This window comes from Emydura macquarii, unplaced genomic scaffold, assembly GCF_026122565.2.
Source record: "Emydura macquarii macquarii isolate MOO-44397 ecotype Brisbane River unplaced genomic scaffold, CSIRO-AGI_Emac_v2 contig_3287, whole genome shotgun sequence".
NCBI lineage: Eukaryota > Metazoa > Chordata > Testudines > Chelidae > Emydura > Emydura macquarii.
Window position 1 is genome coordinate 3,571,238 of NW_027133424.1, and position 18,824 is coordinate 3,590,061.

At 43.6% G+C, this 18,824-nt stretch overlaps 1 protein-coding gene across 5 annotated transcripts in view; it reads left to right on the forward strand.

Annotated features, from left to right (window-relative positions):
* Positions 1 to 18,824, forward strand: part of COP1 (COP1 E3 ubiquitin ligase) — a 186,622-nt gene that overhangs the window by 69,709 nt on the left and 98,089 nt on the right. For all 5 annotated transcript variants that reach the window (XM_067532416.1, XM_067532414.1, XM_067532415.1 and 2 more), the window contains exon 12: positions 3,472 to 3,615. In XM_067532416.1, the coding sequence (XP_067388517.1) occupies positions 3,472 to 3,615 (144 nt within the window). The remainder of the gene's footprint in view (positions 1 to 3,471; positions 3,616 to 18,824) is intronic.

An 18,824-nucleotide genomic window follows, 5' to 3' on the forward strand; every position in this document is an offset into this window, starting at 1 on the left:
AGCCACAAATTAAACTTCCCTAAATGCATACCGGTGACTATGCTATTGACTGTTCCATGCTTTTTGCTCAGAAATAATTGTCACTGTGCCAGTGGGCTGTCTGTCATAGTCAGGATTGGTGGGGGAAGTAGAGCTTTGCAATTGCTCTTGGAGGATATTTTGCTTGATGGTAAATAATCAATTTGATTAGAATGCCTAGCTTGTACTTCATTTTATTTTTCTTTGTGCCATCTGTTTTTTGCAATAGGACTGTAATAGGTAAATAGCTACTGATGTTTATACTGTGGATAGAGAATCAAGCCAAGATGCAGCTATATGCTTTAATTAAAGGGGGAGAGGTATAAGCTTTCCCCCTCCCCTCCTTCCTAGCAGATGAATATCTGTATGCATGGTATTTCATTTCTGCGTTTGTTTTTTTCCCTGCAATGTCTTTGAAGGTCACAGGTCTGAGAATCAGTTTTATTGGTTGGTTCTCATGCTCTATATTTAAAAAAAAAAAAAAAAAAGTTTTTAATGGTACGTTAATTTGTAGACATTGAACTACTGATTTTATTGGCCAAGGTATGCTTTTAAGAAGGAAAAAAGGTGTAGCATGGGAGTAATGCTAGTCAGTTTGTACAGCTAACAGTAGCAAAACCTCCTCAGGTAAGAGAGGATTTTCAGTTTTAATAACCTGGCCCTTTACCAGACATAGTAATATTTCTTCTTCAGCAGCAGAAGGCTGGAGGTATAAATTGAATCCAAGTAGATGAATAGCTGCCGTCAGTTTAGTTATGCTGTACTAGAATCCACAGGGCAGCAAACAGTAGCTGAGACAGCAGTTCAATTAAGATTGTGGTACAAATAAATCCATTGCAATGTTATATAGGCTTCTGATAGTAAACCTCTTTCTTGGAGCAAAGAGAGTTGACATGTCAGTACAATGCTGAACTGCTCTGACATAGCGCTCTGCAAAAAGCAAGTTGGCAAGGATGCTTCTACAAATACAACCAGTCTTGAGAAATCATCTTGCCCTGTCACGTTTTTATCTAAACAATGTCAGACCATATTCACTAATTTTACTTATCGACCATTAATCTGTCTCTGGAAGAGTTGCTGTGCTTTTCCAGCCCACATGGCTGGAGGGAGAGGAGGAAGGTTAATCTGGGGTCTGGTGCCCCCGAGGAGGTCCACCGTGGTGGAATGCCTTCATTGGCCATACCTCTCCTTTTTGCTTCTTCCAGCTGTGGCCAGGCTGTTCCCTGAGAGTTCTCTTCCCATCCTCCCAGCTCATGTGGCTCAGGGAGGGTGTTCTGTTGGGTTCTGGGGCACCCAAGGCTGGAGGTTCCCTCTGAAGGCTGGGGGAGGGACCCTGGCTTGGTCTTGCCATCCTGTCCTGACATCTATGGATCAGGCTCTGTTTTTCATGGAGCTGTTATGAGGTTTTTCAGTAGCAACGGGAAGGAAAAACACTTTTAAAAAGTAGGAAATTATCAGTTTTTATGGATTTACACTAAAGTCGGGAGCAAGTGTAAACCTGAAACTACACCTGACTAGTTGTAAAATTTGATAATGTGTTTCCTTTTAAGTTTCTGGCTTTATGATTTCAAAGATTGAGTGTAACTGGTGCACTGGTGTCATCCTGAATCTGCATGCAAAGTGCTCTTTTAGGGCCTCTGCTGCTGCTTATGGTACTGCCAAGTAGCAGTGGTTTAAAGCAAGGCTAGTCAGATTCACCTGTGGGCAGCAAGAAACTATAAAGGATTTTCCATTCCCTGCCACTGATTGGGAGATTTAGGTGCATAATTTTAGACAGCCAAGTTAGAAAATGTTCCATGATTTGTATAGGCAAGTCACATCCGTGGACAATTCTGTTTTTAGTTCTAAAAAACCCAGTATCTTAAATATTCTCACTATTGGCATGAAGGAAACTTTCCTTGCTGAATGGCTGCAATTCCATCAACTTTTGCAGTATCTAAGCTTTCATTGCTGGGGAGGAAGAGAATCTGATCATTAGTCACTAAGAGAATCTTCTAAACATGAAAAGAATATAAAAGGATGCGGTGCGGTCTAAGTACATGGAAAGATGGCTTCAGTGCCTCTGGTTGCTCAGAGCGTTTTCCCAACCTTATTACAGCGAAAACTGACTAATATGTTGTCAGTTTTCTTTGCTACCATTCAGAACCTGGAGTGTAGTATGAAACTGACAGTGACAACAGCATCCCTTGCTGTTGCTTGAAAAGTGTAGGAGCAACAGCATAGTTGGGCACTGAATTTTGTTCACTGGGGAAGAGGGCCCAAAATGAAGCAGCTGAGGTAATAGCGGAAAAATACTCTGACATCAGCCAGCCTGTGGGGAGTGATATCACTGTCAGTCATAGCAGCAAGGAGGTCTGCATGGGAGGAACAGAGTGAGTGTTTCCTTCTTTCAGACAAGGGTAGGAGTTCCACAGTTCCATCTTATCTGTCTGTAAGAGACAGAACCCTGGTAGGAATCCCTGCCTCTCCTCCTCTGCTCCCTCAGTAGTTTGGAGAGGGGGATGCTCAGCTTTTCACTGGGGAGTTGCCTCTGGATAGTAGCTGTAGATTGTCTGGCTGGTAGGTGTCTGGTACATTTTTTTTTTAAGGCCTCTCAGTATAGTCCCTTGATAATGATGCTTACTGTTCACAACCCACTCTCCCTTTCTTCCCTTCAAATGTCTTTTATGTTTGACCAGAAAGCTTTCTGGTTTAAGGGTTAACCTCATTATAAAGTGACTGCTTTTATTTCCAACTCCACTGACATCTGTTACAAACATGCCTTGCATTTCAAGACAGAAAATGCCTTGGTTCCCAAGAACAGCCCTAGGTAGAAGGCATATTGTGTATGACTGTTATAGTTTTGATAATATACATTTCATTCTCCTGTTGCTCAGGGAGTTTGGAGAGCTTTACCACGAGTACTAATTTGCTTTGCATTAACCCTGGGAAATCCAAACTGCCATGCTAAAGGGGGCAAGGGCCGGAACAGAATCAAACTGTAAAAGAAATCAATCAGCAATCATCCTGTGGCATATTATTCATACACCATGTGTCAAATCTTTTGCACTACCATCCCAGTGTGAGCTGTCAGCTTTGTCATTTGGGTACATTTTAATGTAGACAGTAGGGTTGAACTGAAAAACATTTCAAATGTCTGAACAAAGGTACCATCTGCAGGAGGGATATTGTGCAGCCACAAAAGTCCATTTTCCATAAATCAGTTGGGTGAGTGGGGGGCTTGCATATTATGATCTCTTGATGCATCTGTGCCTAGGAATAGGGACTCCATGCTGTTGGAGTCCATTTGATGCAACTAACTTATGCTGGCACAGGTAGAACGTTAAGTATTTTCTAACTGCACACTTTAGGAGAATTATAATAGGTAAGTACCAAACCCTGATACAATTCAGGCAGTAAAATGTCCTGTTCATAAGTGCATGTGTTTTATTGATTTCTGCTTTTGCTCCTCAGTATCGAATTCGACCGGGACTGTGACTATTTTGCTATTGCCGGGGTGACGAAGAAGATTAAAGTCTACGAGTATGGCACAGTCATTCAGGACGCCGTGGACATTCATTACCCTGAAAATGAAATGACTTGTAATTCCAAAATCAGGTATGCATTGCCTTTGCTTTGAGTCCTAGCATGCTATGTATTAATTTGTGTCCTTCCACATAGTAAATAGAGCTTGTTTTCTTTATCCTTTGGATTGTGCTGGTGAAGGGGAGATGGAAAAGTTATATTAGAGCTTTATTTGTATTCAAGGTGGCGGTGGATAGTTTGGGCACAGTCCACATAAAATTACATGGATGGTAATGTCAGATCCTCAATCTCAGACACTGGATTTAAAAGTACCCAAAGACTTATTGCTAGAGCTATTGGAGAAGGGGCATGTGGTGCAATTCAATTATTAGCTGTTTCTTGAGAGAGTTGTACTCAGCAAAAGCCACTCTGTAAACAGAGTTTATAGACAGCATGGTCAAGATTCCAGATGAAGTAACTGATCAGGGCTGGGGATATATACTAAAAAGGAGAGGAGAGGCAGTATGGATTAGGGAAGAGGCCTCATAATAAAGATTTTGCACAGTGGCATCAGCGTGGTTCTGGGGGTAAGTAAGGGTGGGAGTATAATTAAATTGCATTGTATTTGTTCTAGTGTCTGTAACCATTGTTTGTTCAGATCCCATTTCATTTGAGGAAGTAGGTTGTCAGAGGCTGTTTGGCTCTTCAGGTTCTCTGCGAAAAGAGGCTTAGTGAAGATTATTTTTGCACCAATATCTCTTCATAATGGCAGAAATACTATGCAGATTACTCAGATGCTGTGACCTGCTCCTTCTACAGGGGCTGAAACCATTGTTACTGCAGCAGCTCATTATGGGTGTTGTGAATGATGATCTCACCAGCTAGCCTAGCCATTGCAAGATTCCTTCTCATTTGAAAAAGAGAACTCCCCCTCTATCAGTATGGAGCGGCAGTGGCCATTCTAGGGAATGTTAGTGGAAGAACTGCGCTGATATATAATGAATTTGTCACGGGGTGTTTATCTCATACTAAGAGTTTCAATGACGGAACTAACAAAAGGGTTCATTAGAGAGAGAGATGGAAACAGTAGAGGAGTGAGGAGGGGCTCTGAGATGAAGAGGATGCTTGTGTTCTCTCTTCCAAACTCAACTTATTCCAGAGAGGAAGTGCCTGGACCTAGACCAGAAAGAAAGGAGGGACTGGGAAACTGTCCTGCTTATATAGAAATCTGCTTACAGGGGACTTACTTAACTAGGTACTCTTTCTTTTTTCATCTCGACTTAAGCAGCACATGCTTTATCATTCTGCTTTTTCTTTTTCAGCAGATTGAGCAAAACACTGATTCTTTATTATATTAATATTTGTAGTGTGAAAGTGCCTGTAGATTCCAAATGAGATGGGCACCCTTTTGTGTTGGGCACTGTACAAACACATAGTAAGGCATAGTAGTAGCTCTGAAGATCTTAGTCTAAAGAGGCAAGACACTTGAAGGGTGGGAGAAAGGAACTTTGCGACAGATGAGCAACTGAGACAGTGATTTATCCATGGTCCTTAAGGAGTCTGAGACAAATCCTAAATCTCCCGAATCCAGTCCAATGCCGAACCATCCATCCATCCATCCTCTCCTGGCCCCTTGTATAAGGAGATCCTTTTATCTGAAAATGGCAGGATGCAATATTTTTTATTGTCCTTTCTCTTCTCCTCCCTTCCTGTGACACCTGCTACCACTTGAGGTCCCACCTGTTCAAAGCTGTTGTCACTTCTATATAGAGAAGTAATGAACATTATCTTCAAACATTCAGTATTATTAAAATGACCAGGTGAGCCATGGGTGGGGAGGAGTGTTGTGGATGTCAATACAGTGGAAGGGACATAGATTTAAAGAACTTTAAAGTGCTTAAAATATTCCCTGTCTCCTCCCCCCATGGCCAGGAGCCTTTCTCACTCCATTCCCCTCCATTGTCCCTTATGCCCATATCCCACTGAGAGATACCTAGTCCTTAGTGTGATATGCCCCCTATACACAAACTTTGTATGAACTTGTTAACATCTACATGATGGAGGTCCCATTTTGGTGGTGGTCAAAGATCTGCCAGAGCAGGATTTCCTTCCTGGTCTCCTGATATACCAACTCACATACACCAACTCAATTTCAACTTCCGTGCTTGCTTAAGAACACAAACAAAAAACCCCAGGGAAATTCCTAAACAAGCTGTTGGAATTTTGGCTGAAAGTATGTTTCAGTAGAATCCAGCTAACACCTTAAAAAAATTATACTTCAACACAAAAATTCTGCACTTTTCACAAACCTACATTAATGTCTAGAAAAAACAGTGGTAGATCAAACCAACTCATCACTGCAGTGTAAATCTTCATCTATCACTATCGCCTTTCTGAACTTATTCTGACCATCTAGCCTATATTTTACCATCTAAAATTAGCAAAAACACATACAAAACTAAAAATAACAAATTAAATTATAAAATCCCATTTCTTATTCATGGGAACAGTTTCCAATAGAACACTAACCTTTACCGCAATGTTACAATAAGAAGCTGTGGATGTTACACAAAATACAAATTTAGGGCTACAACATCACACTATATAATCAGTATACTTTACAACACCAAACAGATCAGTCAGTCCAGTCCTATTCAGACAGATGATAGAGCAATGTGCTGCAGAAGACTGAGACAACATACAGAGTTTAATGTACACTGGGACTATATTCCTTTCATAATCAGTATTTGTTAGACACTGTACAAATGTAAAAGGAGGTGCTCTCCTTGATCCAAAGAACTTGCAATATAAAAAAAGACAAAGGGTAGGGCGAAGCGGAAGAACATACTGGTTGTTCAAGAGGTGGAATTTGGGCCTATCGTGGTTATGAATTTTCCATCTTTAACTACTGTGATATTATTTACAGAGATCAACAAAACCAGTCTTTTGAGAGAAATCATCATTGATTGGTCTAGAACTCTAGCACTGAGGTTTATATTTTAATTCACCTGTTTTAAATGTTCATTGACTTGCCATTTTCTCCCCATAGCAAAATCAATTCTTTCCACCTTCCTGAGTGGGCAGTGTAACTCTGTGGGTGAATAAAGAATTCTACAGCTATGGGGAACTGACCGGATCAATAATCTGTTTCTTCCCAGACTTTAAAACATTGATTTTTCTAAAGGTCTGGAATTTTCATAAGGACAATAACTTTTTTTGGTGGGAATGTTAGCGTAATGCTGCTGAAACACCATTTCAACAGGGTTTTTTTGTTTTTGTTTGGGAGTCTAGCAGTGGATTAGGTCCTCTTATAGCACGCCGAGTAGAGAGAGAGCTTTAAAGTGTATTTGATGTTTCTCTGTTCCTCTGAGACTGCTTCCAAACTGAACTTGCTGCTTCTAAATTTGATAAAAATCTAACCCTGACAATTTTCTCAGTAGAAGGAAATTGTTTGCTCTTGCTTCTCCTCCAGCCTTCAGTGAGGAGAGAACCGCATTAACACATTTAGAGATGTGTACCATGTCAATTTGGGTATGAGATGAGATACTTTTCACAGCTTCAAGATTTCTCCCTTTCCCTTATATGCTATATTTATATTTGTGCATGTACACCCAGAGATGTGACCAAATTAAAATGTAAAAAAAATAGCTGTTGTTACGGTTGTGACTCTGCTTTCTGAACAGCAGCTCTGACAGGCATTTATGGAAGCAGACGTGTGACTGCATTTGTGAGGACTCGTGTCTGGCCAAGAGCAAATCTGGTGTCCTAGAGCAGCTGTGAAAATGAAAACCCTTGCCCAGTATCAGGCTGGCACCATCCCAGACCTACTCTGCTGAGTGCCAGCTGGGTGCTTGTTGAAAGATTCTGCTTCACCAGGAGTAATTCACTGTAAGCCTTTTTGGAGCGGGGCCCTTATACCAGCTGTATCTATCTCTCTCTCACCCCTTTCTCCCACCTGCTTCCTAAATGCATTCTGCCTATTTGGGCTTTCTAATATCTCTTTGTTAAGAGTAGGGAAGAAATAAGCATGTGCATTTTTGGTAAATTTGCACATCCATATTCCCTTTTCCCCCCCCACCTCCCCAAGATGACAGTCCTAAAAGCTTCCAGAAAAAACAGAAGATGACGCACAAATTCTCATAAAAATCCCATTTACAGTTTCATAGCATCAGTACAAGGAACAAATTCTGGCGTTGTGTAAGAAACTATAAACAGCACCCTATGATATAATTGTGATTTGCTGTGTCCCCTAGCTATGACAGGCGATAATCTCTACCTCTTCTTGGTGCAGAGGCAGAGAAAGGGATGAACTGGTATTAGCTAATGCCAGCGCTGCTTTTGTGATTTATTCAGGCAGCAGAATTGTTGCTTTGCCATAGGTTGAGAGAAATGTGAAGATCTAATGTTCAACAAAAAGAGAAATTAGTCTCACGGCAGTCTGATCTACAGTAGGCAGCATACCAAATGTGAATAGGAAAACACTTATGAAATACATCTTTAATATTCTGCATGTTCACCGCAGTGTGTGTTTTGCAGCAGCTGTACTGTGTGATAGATGGTACCACATAACTCCAAAATCAGCTGCATCTGTTTAGTCAACTGCAGTAAAAGCAAAATACTTCAAGAACGGGATTTATTTTTCATTGTCCATGAACCACGTGTATGGTTGTTCCATCCTAATCACAGTTGGTGTGTTCAGTACTGTCAGGTTCTGAAAGGACAATAGATTTTCACTATTTCTAAGCACCAAAATAAAGTGAAGCTAAAATTCTCAAGATTCCCCCCCCCCTCACTAGGTTGCATGGACTCTCTGCATTGCTAGTGGAGCCCTTTAGAAAACAGTCACCATTGGAACCACACACTCCCATGAGACACAATGTTTAGACCAAATGGGATGTAAGGATTTATAGCTTTGAGTACCCCTTGCTTTCAGTTCCTGAAGTAATCACCTCAGAGCTGTCCACCCTTTTGTTTTGTCATATTGTTTGCTGAGTTTTTCTCCAAAACCATTTGTCTCCTATCTTAGCTAGGGTTTTGTCTTGTTAAATTGCTGATATATTTAAAAAACATATTGTTTTAATAGTAATTTAGTTCCTTGCCACTGCCATGTTTGGTCTTGCTGTCTTTCGCATTGTCTTTCAGAAGCCAGTCTTACAGCTGAAATGTTTGAGCATGTAAGGCTTGCTACCTGGAACTCAATTCATGTACTTACCACACAGAACTGCTCTCTTTCACTTTATGCACGGTGTGAGTAGTCCCGCTTTAGATAAATGAGGCTACTGTGTATAAAGTGAAACATATGAATAAGTCTCTCTTTAGGATTGGAATCTCAGGCTATGTCTACATGACTCTCGGTTTGGACTACGGGGGTGTGAATTACAGGGTGAGATAGTGTGCTGTGCTGTAACCCTCCCATGACTAGGGCATGTTTACACTACAAAATTAAGCTGATTTAATTTTAAGTCGACATTCAGCCGCTGAAGTAATTGAGTCAGTTGGATGTATCCACGTCATGCTTATTGTGTCAGAGTGCGTCCTCACTAGTAGCGCCTGTATCGATGCAGAGAACAGTGTCCCGTGGGTAGCTATCCCACCGTGGAACTCGACGCAGTGGGTCTTGGGAAGAGCTTGCAATGCCTCAGGGGACCAAAAGATTGCCAGGGGGAATGGGAATATGGCTTTGACCTCCCATGACGCAGTTTCCTTCCCCTCGCTGCCTCCCTATCCTGGTTTCAACGGCAAAAAACCCATACTTTCTCATGCCTTTTTTCAAAAGGCTGGCTTAGGCACGCATATGCCATAGTCTGAGAAGCGTGGAGCTCCTCAGCTGTGCATTCTTGTTGTGAGCATTACAAACACCTCGCGCTTTATCCTGCCGCATCCTCAGAGCCGAGCTAGGCGCCACCATGCATGTCCTTCAAGCAACCCTGCTGCAAGCCATAGACTGAAACAATTCCTGGTTGCTGCTGGTAGTTGTGCAGCAGCTGAACACTGTAGAGTGCTGTTTCTGGTCCCAAGAAACCAGCACTGACTGACTGGTGGGATCATCTCGTTATGTGGTTCTAGGATGATGATGAGCAATGGCAGCAGAATTTCTGAATGCGGAAGGCTACTTTCCAGGAACTGTGCGCAAAGCTTTCCCAAGCCCTGAACCATAGCAACACTACAATGAGACCTGCTCTGACAATGGAGAAGTGAGTGGTGATTGCTGTGTGGAAGCTTTCGGCGCCAGACTGCTAACAGTCAGTGGGGAATCAATTTAGAGTTGGTAATCCATCATGGGAGCTGATGTGGTCCAAGTGCAATGTGCAGGACATCGTGGATGGTGTGGCCATGATGATGTTCCCTAACTGCGGTGGGGCAATAGATGGCATGCATATCCCTATCTTGGCACCAGATCACCTTGCCAAATAGTATGTAAACAGAAAAGGGTACTTTTCAATGGTGTTGCAAGCACTGGTGTTTCACCAAGGGGCATTTCACCGAAATCAGTGTGGGATGGTCAGTAAAGATGCATGACACATCTATCTTTAAGAACACAAGTCTGTTCAGAAAACTGCAAGCAGGGACTTCCTTTCAAGATCGCAAAATAACCATTAATGACGTTGAAATGCCATTAGTGATCCTGGGAGACCCAGCCTACCCCTTGCTCCCATGGCTCGTGAAGCCGTACACCAGACACATGGACAGCAGTAAGGCACAGTTCAATAGGCTGAGCAAGTGCAGAATGGTGGTGGAATGTGCCTTTGGACGTTTAAAGAGTTGCTGGCGCAGTTTGCTTACTAGGTTAGACCTCAGTGAAAGCAATATCCCCATTGTTACCGCTGCTTGCTGAATGCTCCATAATATCTGTGGGGCAAAGAGAGAGAAGTTTCTGCAGGGGTGGGGTGTGGAGGCAGATAGGCTGCCAGCTAATTTTTAGCACCCAGATACCAGGGCAATAAGAAGAACCCAACGGGGAGCACTGCGTCTCTGGTAGGCCTTGAAAACACCTTGGGGAGGGGGAATACGGTGATTGTTTGCAATCCATTGTGCAGGGGCTGCAGAGGGAGTCTAGCCTCAAGCTGTTGCTCTTGAAGCTCAACCAGATGCCTTAATATGTTTGTTTGTTCCTTCATAATCTGCAGCATCTCATCCTGTGCGCCACGCTCACACTCCTGAGCTGCTCTCCATGTCCAAAGTTTGAGTGAAATCCTCCAAGTTCTTTGCTCCTTGTCCCAGAGGTATACATTATCTCTCTGAACATGTCGTCATGGATTCTCTTTTTCAGTCTTCTAATCTGGGAAAGCCTCTCCACCAGTGTGGAGGATGAGCTGAAGGCCACGCTTTCCACTGTAAAGCACAAGGCAGCCATTGTCATTGCATACCCTGGGTCTGTTACACAGTTAATTAAAAATCATTCCTCTTATTCGACTGAAGTAAAAGCCAGAACATAATCAGTATCCCTAGGTATTCAGTGAACCAGTTTGCTGTTCCAGCCATGGTGAGGATGGCCCAGGGGCATGGGTGACCCCCGGGCCTTTTGCTGCAGCTTGCGGGAATCCATGTCAGGTGGACAATGCCCCCTCCCCATAGCGACATGGATGGTGCACGGAGACCAGCATTGAGCGTCCCAAAGTCTGGTCTTTGTCAGAGGAGGTGATTTGTGGCTGCGGGAGAACAAAAGAATCCCCCACCTTCCTTTAACACTGCTGGTGGCAGTTGTACTGGGCTTGCAGATTCTTAGGCCATTTCTGATCCCGGCCACCCAAATCACTGGCACGTTAGGTTCAGTGACCTGGAACTCACCATGGGTAGGGGATCATGTGCTCTATTGTTTGCGGTACGAGCACTTGTAATAAAAATTACCACCGTCTTCCCTATGTGATATCAGTCTCCTGAGGGTAATAGAGGCAGCAGGGGAGCAGATTCTGCAAGCTTCTCGGTACAGACCTGATCCTTATGCTGCTATGCCGTGTATTGCAGTGATGCCAGCAGAATTAATACCGGAGTGGTGTGGGGAAAGTGTCCTGCCATGATGGAAGAAATAAGGCAGCCCTTCCCGGAAACCTTCTGCAATGGATTGTACAGTACCTTCATGGAAGATTTCCGGGCCATCCTTGTGCACATAGTCTTTTCTGGGGGGCAGCCTCTGCATAGCTGGAGTGGCCACTGGGAATCAGACACTGACTGCACCTTGATTTTTCTTCGTATTAAAAATAAAATATAACAGCATGTAACCCCTACAGTTTGACTGGAATTGGATACTCCTCAGAGGTGCCTTCCCTGTCATTAGTCAGCCACAATGCTATCCTGTGACTGGGTGGACTGCTGTGGGGTTAAAAATATCTCGTGGCTCTTGAGAAGAATGGATCCCCTGCTCACCTGTCTTGCATTATTCTCCTCTTCCTTGTTTAAAACCTCCTCTTCATTGTTGTCTCAGGTGGCCCAGGACTCGGACTCCTGGAAGGTATCCACGCTGCGTTTGGGGGTAGTGGTGGGGTCACTGCTGAGAATTGCATGCATCTAACTGTAGAAGTGGCATATCTGCGGTACAGAACCAGAATGACTATTCGTCTCCCTTGTCTTCTGGTATGCCTGCCAAAATTCTTTGATTTTCATGCAGCACTGCTGTGTGTCCCGAGTATAGCCTTGTCCCCCATGTCCCATGTGATCTTCTTGTAGAAGTTTACATTTCTCTGACTAGTTTGGAGCTGTGCCTGCACAGGTCTTCTTCCTACAGACCAACAAGATCCATCATCTCCTGTGTACTCCAGCCTTTGGGGCATTGAGTCTCCACGATCATCTGGGCAGGCAAGCTCTCCATGCTGATCAAACAGGAAATGGGAATTCAAAAGTTCTTTGTTCAGTGCTTGCTCCATGTCCATTCTATGTCAGCTGTATGTGCTCCACATGCACTGGTGTCAGATTTTTCCCTCAGTGGTATCCATAGGGCCAGATCTAATGCCCTCTGCAGTGGTGTGCATATGCGCTGGTATAATGGGCTCTGCTGGCCCATCCCCTACCCATGCTCAATTCCTTCTCTCTGGTCATGATGGTGCTGGAAAGTCCTTGCCTCAGCACGCATTCTACCAGTGGTTTCATGTGTAGAGATAGTGTACATAATTTGTTAGATACATTTTTATTAGTTAGTTAGATATAGTTGTAGTTATTCCCGTGGGGACATAGCCCCAGCGATGGGGCATTTCCTGGCCTTCAAACCATGTGTTTCATGTAAGAAGCCTATGCCGTAAACTATCCTCACCAGAACTGTTTAAAGTGTCTGGGTGAGACCCACATCTGTGGTAAGTGCAGGATCTGCAGAAACTTCAGATCCTGCACTAAAAAAGACCAAGATACCAGGTTAAGAGCGTTCCTGATGGAGTCTCTCTTAGACCGGACACCAAGGTGGGCTGCTCGGACTCCATGTCAGGCACTTCAGTGTCAACTCGAAGTGCCCTGTTGGCACAGAGTACATCCTGTCACCAGTCACCGTCCCCAGTGCTGAAGAAACATAAGTTGCATGCCAGAAGAGAGCACTCCCCAGTCCTTAAAAAGGCCAAAAAGAGAGCGGGGGGATGAGCCAAGACTTGTACTGAGCCATTAGTCTTCTCCGGAACTCAGGTCTGCTACGGTCTCACCCATCAGAGCTCCCAGTTCTCCCCAAGACCCGCCTCTGACTCCTGGCCAACAGTAAGGGTATACAGCCCTAATAAAGAGGCAAAGAAGTTTGACCTCTTTGGCAGACTTATTTCACTGCTAGCCTCCAGCTCTGCTTATTGAACCAGCAAGCCTTGCTGCGGAGATAAGACTATAATATATGGCGTTCCCTGACCAAATTTGCGTACTCTGTGCCCAAAAGTCCAGGCAGAAATTTGTGGTTGTATTGGAGGAGGTTGAGACAGTGGCCCGAGCTTCTCTATGAGCAACCTCTGACACTGCCAACTTGGTGGCCTGACCGATGGCATCAGTCGTCTCAATGAGAAGGGTCTTGTGGCAGCAATTATCTGACCTGTCTGTGGAAATCCAACAGTCCAGCCAGGACCTCCCTTTGATGGTGCAGCGCTGTTTTCTGACCAAATGGATGCCAGGCTGCATGGATTAAAAGATTCCAGGGCCACGCTCTGCTGATCAAACAGGAAATGGGAATTCAAAAGCTCTTATTTGAGTGCTTGCTCCATGTCCATTCCATGTCAGGTGTATGGGCGCCACATGCACTGATGCCAAAGATTGTACACGCCATCTATTGTACGCTTCAGGCCCCAGCAACCACAGCAGTTTGTGGGCCAGGCCAGGAGCGAGCCCTACAGGAAAAAAGAGGCTATAAGCGCCATCAACCCCCTGCCAGCACTTCCCACTTGGGATCAAGTGCTACCCACCCGGAGGCAGGCAGGCTGGCCGTCCTTTTGAGGGTGTGCCTGGTAGTGGCCTAACAGAATTAACTCAGGATCAAAACCTCCCCTTCTTTTCAAACCACCTTTTACCTTATCTCCCTGCTTGCACGGCTATGATGTCAGACCAGTGGATGCTAAGCACCATTGCAGTGGAGTACACCCTTCAGTTTGTTTTAATCCCTCCTTCCCACCCCCCCCATTCTTGTCCCTCTTCAGGGACCCTTCTCACGAACAACTTCTTGTCCAGGAGGTGCAAGCTCCTCTACAGGTAGGGGATGTAGAGGAAGCTCTACTGGGAGAGGAAAGGGTTCTTATCATATTACTTTCTAATTCCAAAGGCCAAAGGAAGCCTTCGGCCCATATTGGACTTATGTCACTTAAACAAGTATCTCAAAAAGCTGAGGTTCTGTATGGTGTCCCTGGCCTCTAGCATCCCCTCCCTGGATCCAAGAGACTGGTATGCCATCCTCGACCTAAAGGACAGGTACTTCCATTTTCCATGACCACAGATGGTTCTTATGGTTCGTGGTGGGAGACAACCACTATCAATTCATGGCCCTTCCATTTGGCCTATCAACAGTGCCAAGAGTTTTCACAAAAAGGCTGTGACTACCTCCATACATTAAAATTAAATTAAAATACAAATTTACTCATACTGGGGCTCATCAAGGGTTGCTCAAAAGCTCAGGCCCATCACAGTATTGTGGTATACAGGCACCTGCCAAGAGCAAGGCCTGTTAATAAACTAACAGAAATCAACATTAGTACTGGTGCAGAAGATAGAGTTAATTGGGGCAGTCCTTGACTCTATCCAGGCCAGAGCATTTCTATCACAAGCCATATCAGAGCTGATCGCCCAAGTCACAGCTCACCTGCTTACCACGAGAGTTTCCCTCAGACTTGTTGGGCACATGGCAGCATGTACCTATATGGTACAATATGCACGACTGAGCCTAAGACCACTCCAAATGTGGCTACCGTCTGTTTATTCCCCGGCAAGACATAACCTGGATGTAATCCTTATGATATCACCTCAAATACTTACCTCATTGGTATGGTTGACAAACCTTGCCCAGGTAGCAAGAGGGATCCCCTTTTGGGCCTCCCACCCAATGCCGTCCTTGGTGTTGGATGCTTCAGACTTAGGGTGGGGAGTCCACCTCAGCCCCCTAGGATCTAAGGCTTCTGGTCTGCAGAGGATTTGACATTGCCCTGAGCTCTCTGATGTTTATATGCAATTTGATTAGCCTGTGAAGTGTTCCTTCTCCTGATGTTGGGGAAGGTAGTAAAGGTGTTGACAGATATCATGGCATCAATGTAGTGCGTTAGCAAGCAAGGGGAAGCAAAATCCTCTGCCAAGAGGCACGCTGTCTGTGGGACTTTTGCATGGGACGTGATCCACCTAGAAGCCTTACACCTCCCGGGGATCAGGAATATATTCGCAGATCACCTCAGTAGGTCCTTCTCTTCTCGCCACGAGTGGTCCCCACACCCAGAGGCAGTCGAGCTCATCTTCCAGAGGTGGGAAACATCCCAGGTGGACCTTTTTGTGACCAAGCAGAATAGGAAACATCAGTTTGTTCCCTGCAGGGGCTTGACAGGCTTGTTTCCCAACACATTCCTCCTGCAGTGGTTGGAAGGCCTGGTGTACGCCTTTCCAACCCTCTCATCCACAAAATCCTCATAAAAATCAAGAGGGACAAAGCGCCGGTCAGGATGATCACACCGGCATGGCCTCGTCAATCCTGGTTCGGCATGGTGCTGTGGACCTAGTGTTGCCAACTCGTTGAACACTCATGGACCATCTAGACTTGTTTTTGGAGGACCACAGCTGACTACTGCATTTCAACCTCGCCTCCTTACAACTGTCGGTGTGGATGCTGCATAGTTAAGCCTCAAGGAGCACCAGAGTGGTCATAGCAGAGCATTGTGGGACACCTTCTGGAGGCCAGTTCAGTCGACTTAAACACCACTGCATCTACATTGCCTCTCCATTGACCTATCAACATCAAATTAAGTGCTATGCTGTTCACAGAGGTAGAATACTTGTCAGCTTAACAGTTACATTGATGGAAGGGACCTGGTAGTGTGGATGCCTTACGTTAACCTAAGTGTGTAGTGTAGACGAGGCCTAAGTAGTCCAAACTGCAGTCCTTGTAGACAAGCCCTAGAGTGCGGCTCTGATGCCCAATTCAGGAGAGCAGGCGAGCAGTTAGAGTTCTCCTCTGATGCACTTCCTGGGAGGTTGTTTCTGCCAGTTAATCTCCCAAGAATGGAGATCTGTGCTGACAGTACTCACGGAAGAGAGGCTATCCTTAACTACAGCAACACAAATAGCAAGGGCATATGAACATGAGTGTGACTGTTTCCAGATAAGTATTCTTTAAGAATGAAAAGAGTTCTCAACATACCTGAAGGAAAAGCTGTTCTCTCAGTCCGATATATCCCTTGAACATGCTGTTTCATAAAAGTTACTCTAATGATAAGCTATACAAAATCTCATGCATTGTACTAATTTTAATAAAACATCCTAGGTTGTTTAAGATCTTCTAAAGGAAGCTTGGTGATAGTGAGGGGAGAATTAAGTCAGGAAGATGAAGAAAATATTTGTTTTTGTCTAATTATGACCCTTTAACTTTTTTTAATGGTTTATGTTTAAATATTTGACATGAGACTTAAAAAGGTGTTAGTTGAACCACTTAGTCACTGCAGATCCTGAAGCACTTTTCACCTGCAGTTTCTCTTTGTCAGCTTCTCCCTTTATCTACAAATGCTTTCCATATTAACATTTTACCCCTTGTTCATCCTGTCAGTCTTAGTTGATAAGTGTGTATAAATTCCCAGTCCTCTTTTATTTTTCTGTCTAATGGGTGATTCCTCTCATATTTTGCTGCCTTTGAATTTTTTGGGCAAAAAGTGGGAAAACTAAGCGTGGCAAAGAGAATTTATCCTTTTTCAGTTTGATTCCAAATCCTTACCTGTAGTTTAGGTATCATATAACAAGTGTTCTGTTACTGCACCTTAGCAATGTATGGTATCAATGAGTTTGAACAGTTGATTATGTGGTTTAATATCAAATGTTTGACTGTCTTGCTGTGATAACTGAAGCCCACCAGGTGACAAAATAATACTTTATCATATAAACCCCCTAACTTTCCACTTATAAGAATTTCAAGAATCATTCTGATCAAATTCAGGTTGTATATAAGATTGCTTTAAAAGATTGTTAAATAATATATTTAGACTACTTCAGACTTTAGGCAAAAATCTTCTTGCCCTGGATAAGTGGAAGTTTTTTACTAGCAAGTTCAATCAACTAAGCTTTTATTTAAAAATAAACCAAAGATCCAGCCCTTGTGCTTGCAAAGATCTTTCTAACAGAGGATAGACTAATACAGTGCTGTTTGCAGCCTGTTCCAGTGCTGTTGCTGTTCAGAGTTTAAACTAAGCTGCAGTAAAATGAAGCCGACCAACTTCTAGTCCTCTTTCATAGCTACTAAAAGCAATGTTTGGGCAGGAGTGAAACTGACAAGAATCAAGTCAGTCTCACTCTGCAACTAGGCTGGAGGAAAGCAGATTTTTCTTCTCCTTTCTTGCATGATTTGATCAGCAGTGAAATATTTAGTGCTGACATTTTAAATTGTCATGCTTCAGGGCACAAGCCCCTCTGATCTATTAGAGTTTAGGAAGAAATTTTCCCTGTGGGTAGATTATTCCATGAATCCCTACTATAGTGTTTCTTGAATGCTTTTTCTGAAGCAGCTGGTACTTACCACTGTCAGAAACAGGATATTGGACAACATAGATTCCTAAGTTGTTCGAGTATGGCAATTTCTTTGTTTATATTTTATCCTTAGGCTTCAGAGTTAACCATTGTTTTAAAAGAATCAGGACAATTCTCTTCGCTAGCGTTTCAGACTGTTTGCTGATTCAGGCAGATGCCACTGCATCATTCACATTTTGAAGGTCCTTTGCAGCTATAAGGGCTTGAGGCATAAAAGTTTCCTAACTGAAAGCTTACTGTTTGTTACTCTGAAGATACAATTCAGCCTCATTCTTTCTTAGCAGCTGGTGTTGAGGGATGGCTTGACTTCTTGCCTGGGCATTGCCTCTAACACTAGGGCTCCATGTCTTAGTTCAGTTTTCTGGCTTCTAAGGCTTGAAAAATCAATCCTCTGTGTATGAAGGGGGTGGCACAAATGAGTGAATAGGTGGAGGTGAGGGTGTGAATAGGGATGCAGATATGGGTGGGTAGAAGGAGTGAGTTTGATGGATAGTTTAGAAATGAGGTCTTCTCAGTGGTGAAGTGGAAGAGAAAATACAAACATTGAGGTATGATGAGAAAGAGATGGACACTGAGAACAATGCAACAAATGTAACATATATTGCAGGTTAGCGAACTCATGTTTAAAGGGTGTTAAACCCTGTGTATATAAGGTGATAAAAGAGCATTTAAAAAACATGTTAATTAAATATGGTAGCTGTCACACTTCAAAATATCACCTGTTTTCCGAAGGTAGACATGCCCTAACTGGGTTAGGGTGACTGTCTCTAAGGCCCTATCTGTGCTGTCAGTTTTAGAGAAATTTCCCTGCATTGCAATCATACCATTACAGCAACAATAGGAGTGCTAGTGAAGACTGACTGACTTAACAAGACTGTAATAATTTAAGCTAGTTACTCTCTCATAGCTATTTGGTGATCTATGTGAAATGTATCCGTGTCATTTCAGTTCCCGCTACATGCATCACAGCTGACAGCTGGCACTTTTTCACACCAGATGGGCCAAAAATTGGGTGAACATGTATTTTAAATTCTCTTACCCTTACTGAGATATTTTTGGGCACCAAGTTTGAAGCGCATTGCCAGATGGGTGTGAGGAAGTTGGCACTATTATTGCCCACATTGAATGTATTAAAATGTATTCTT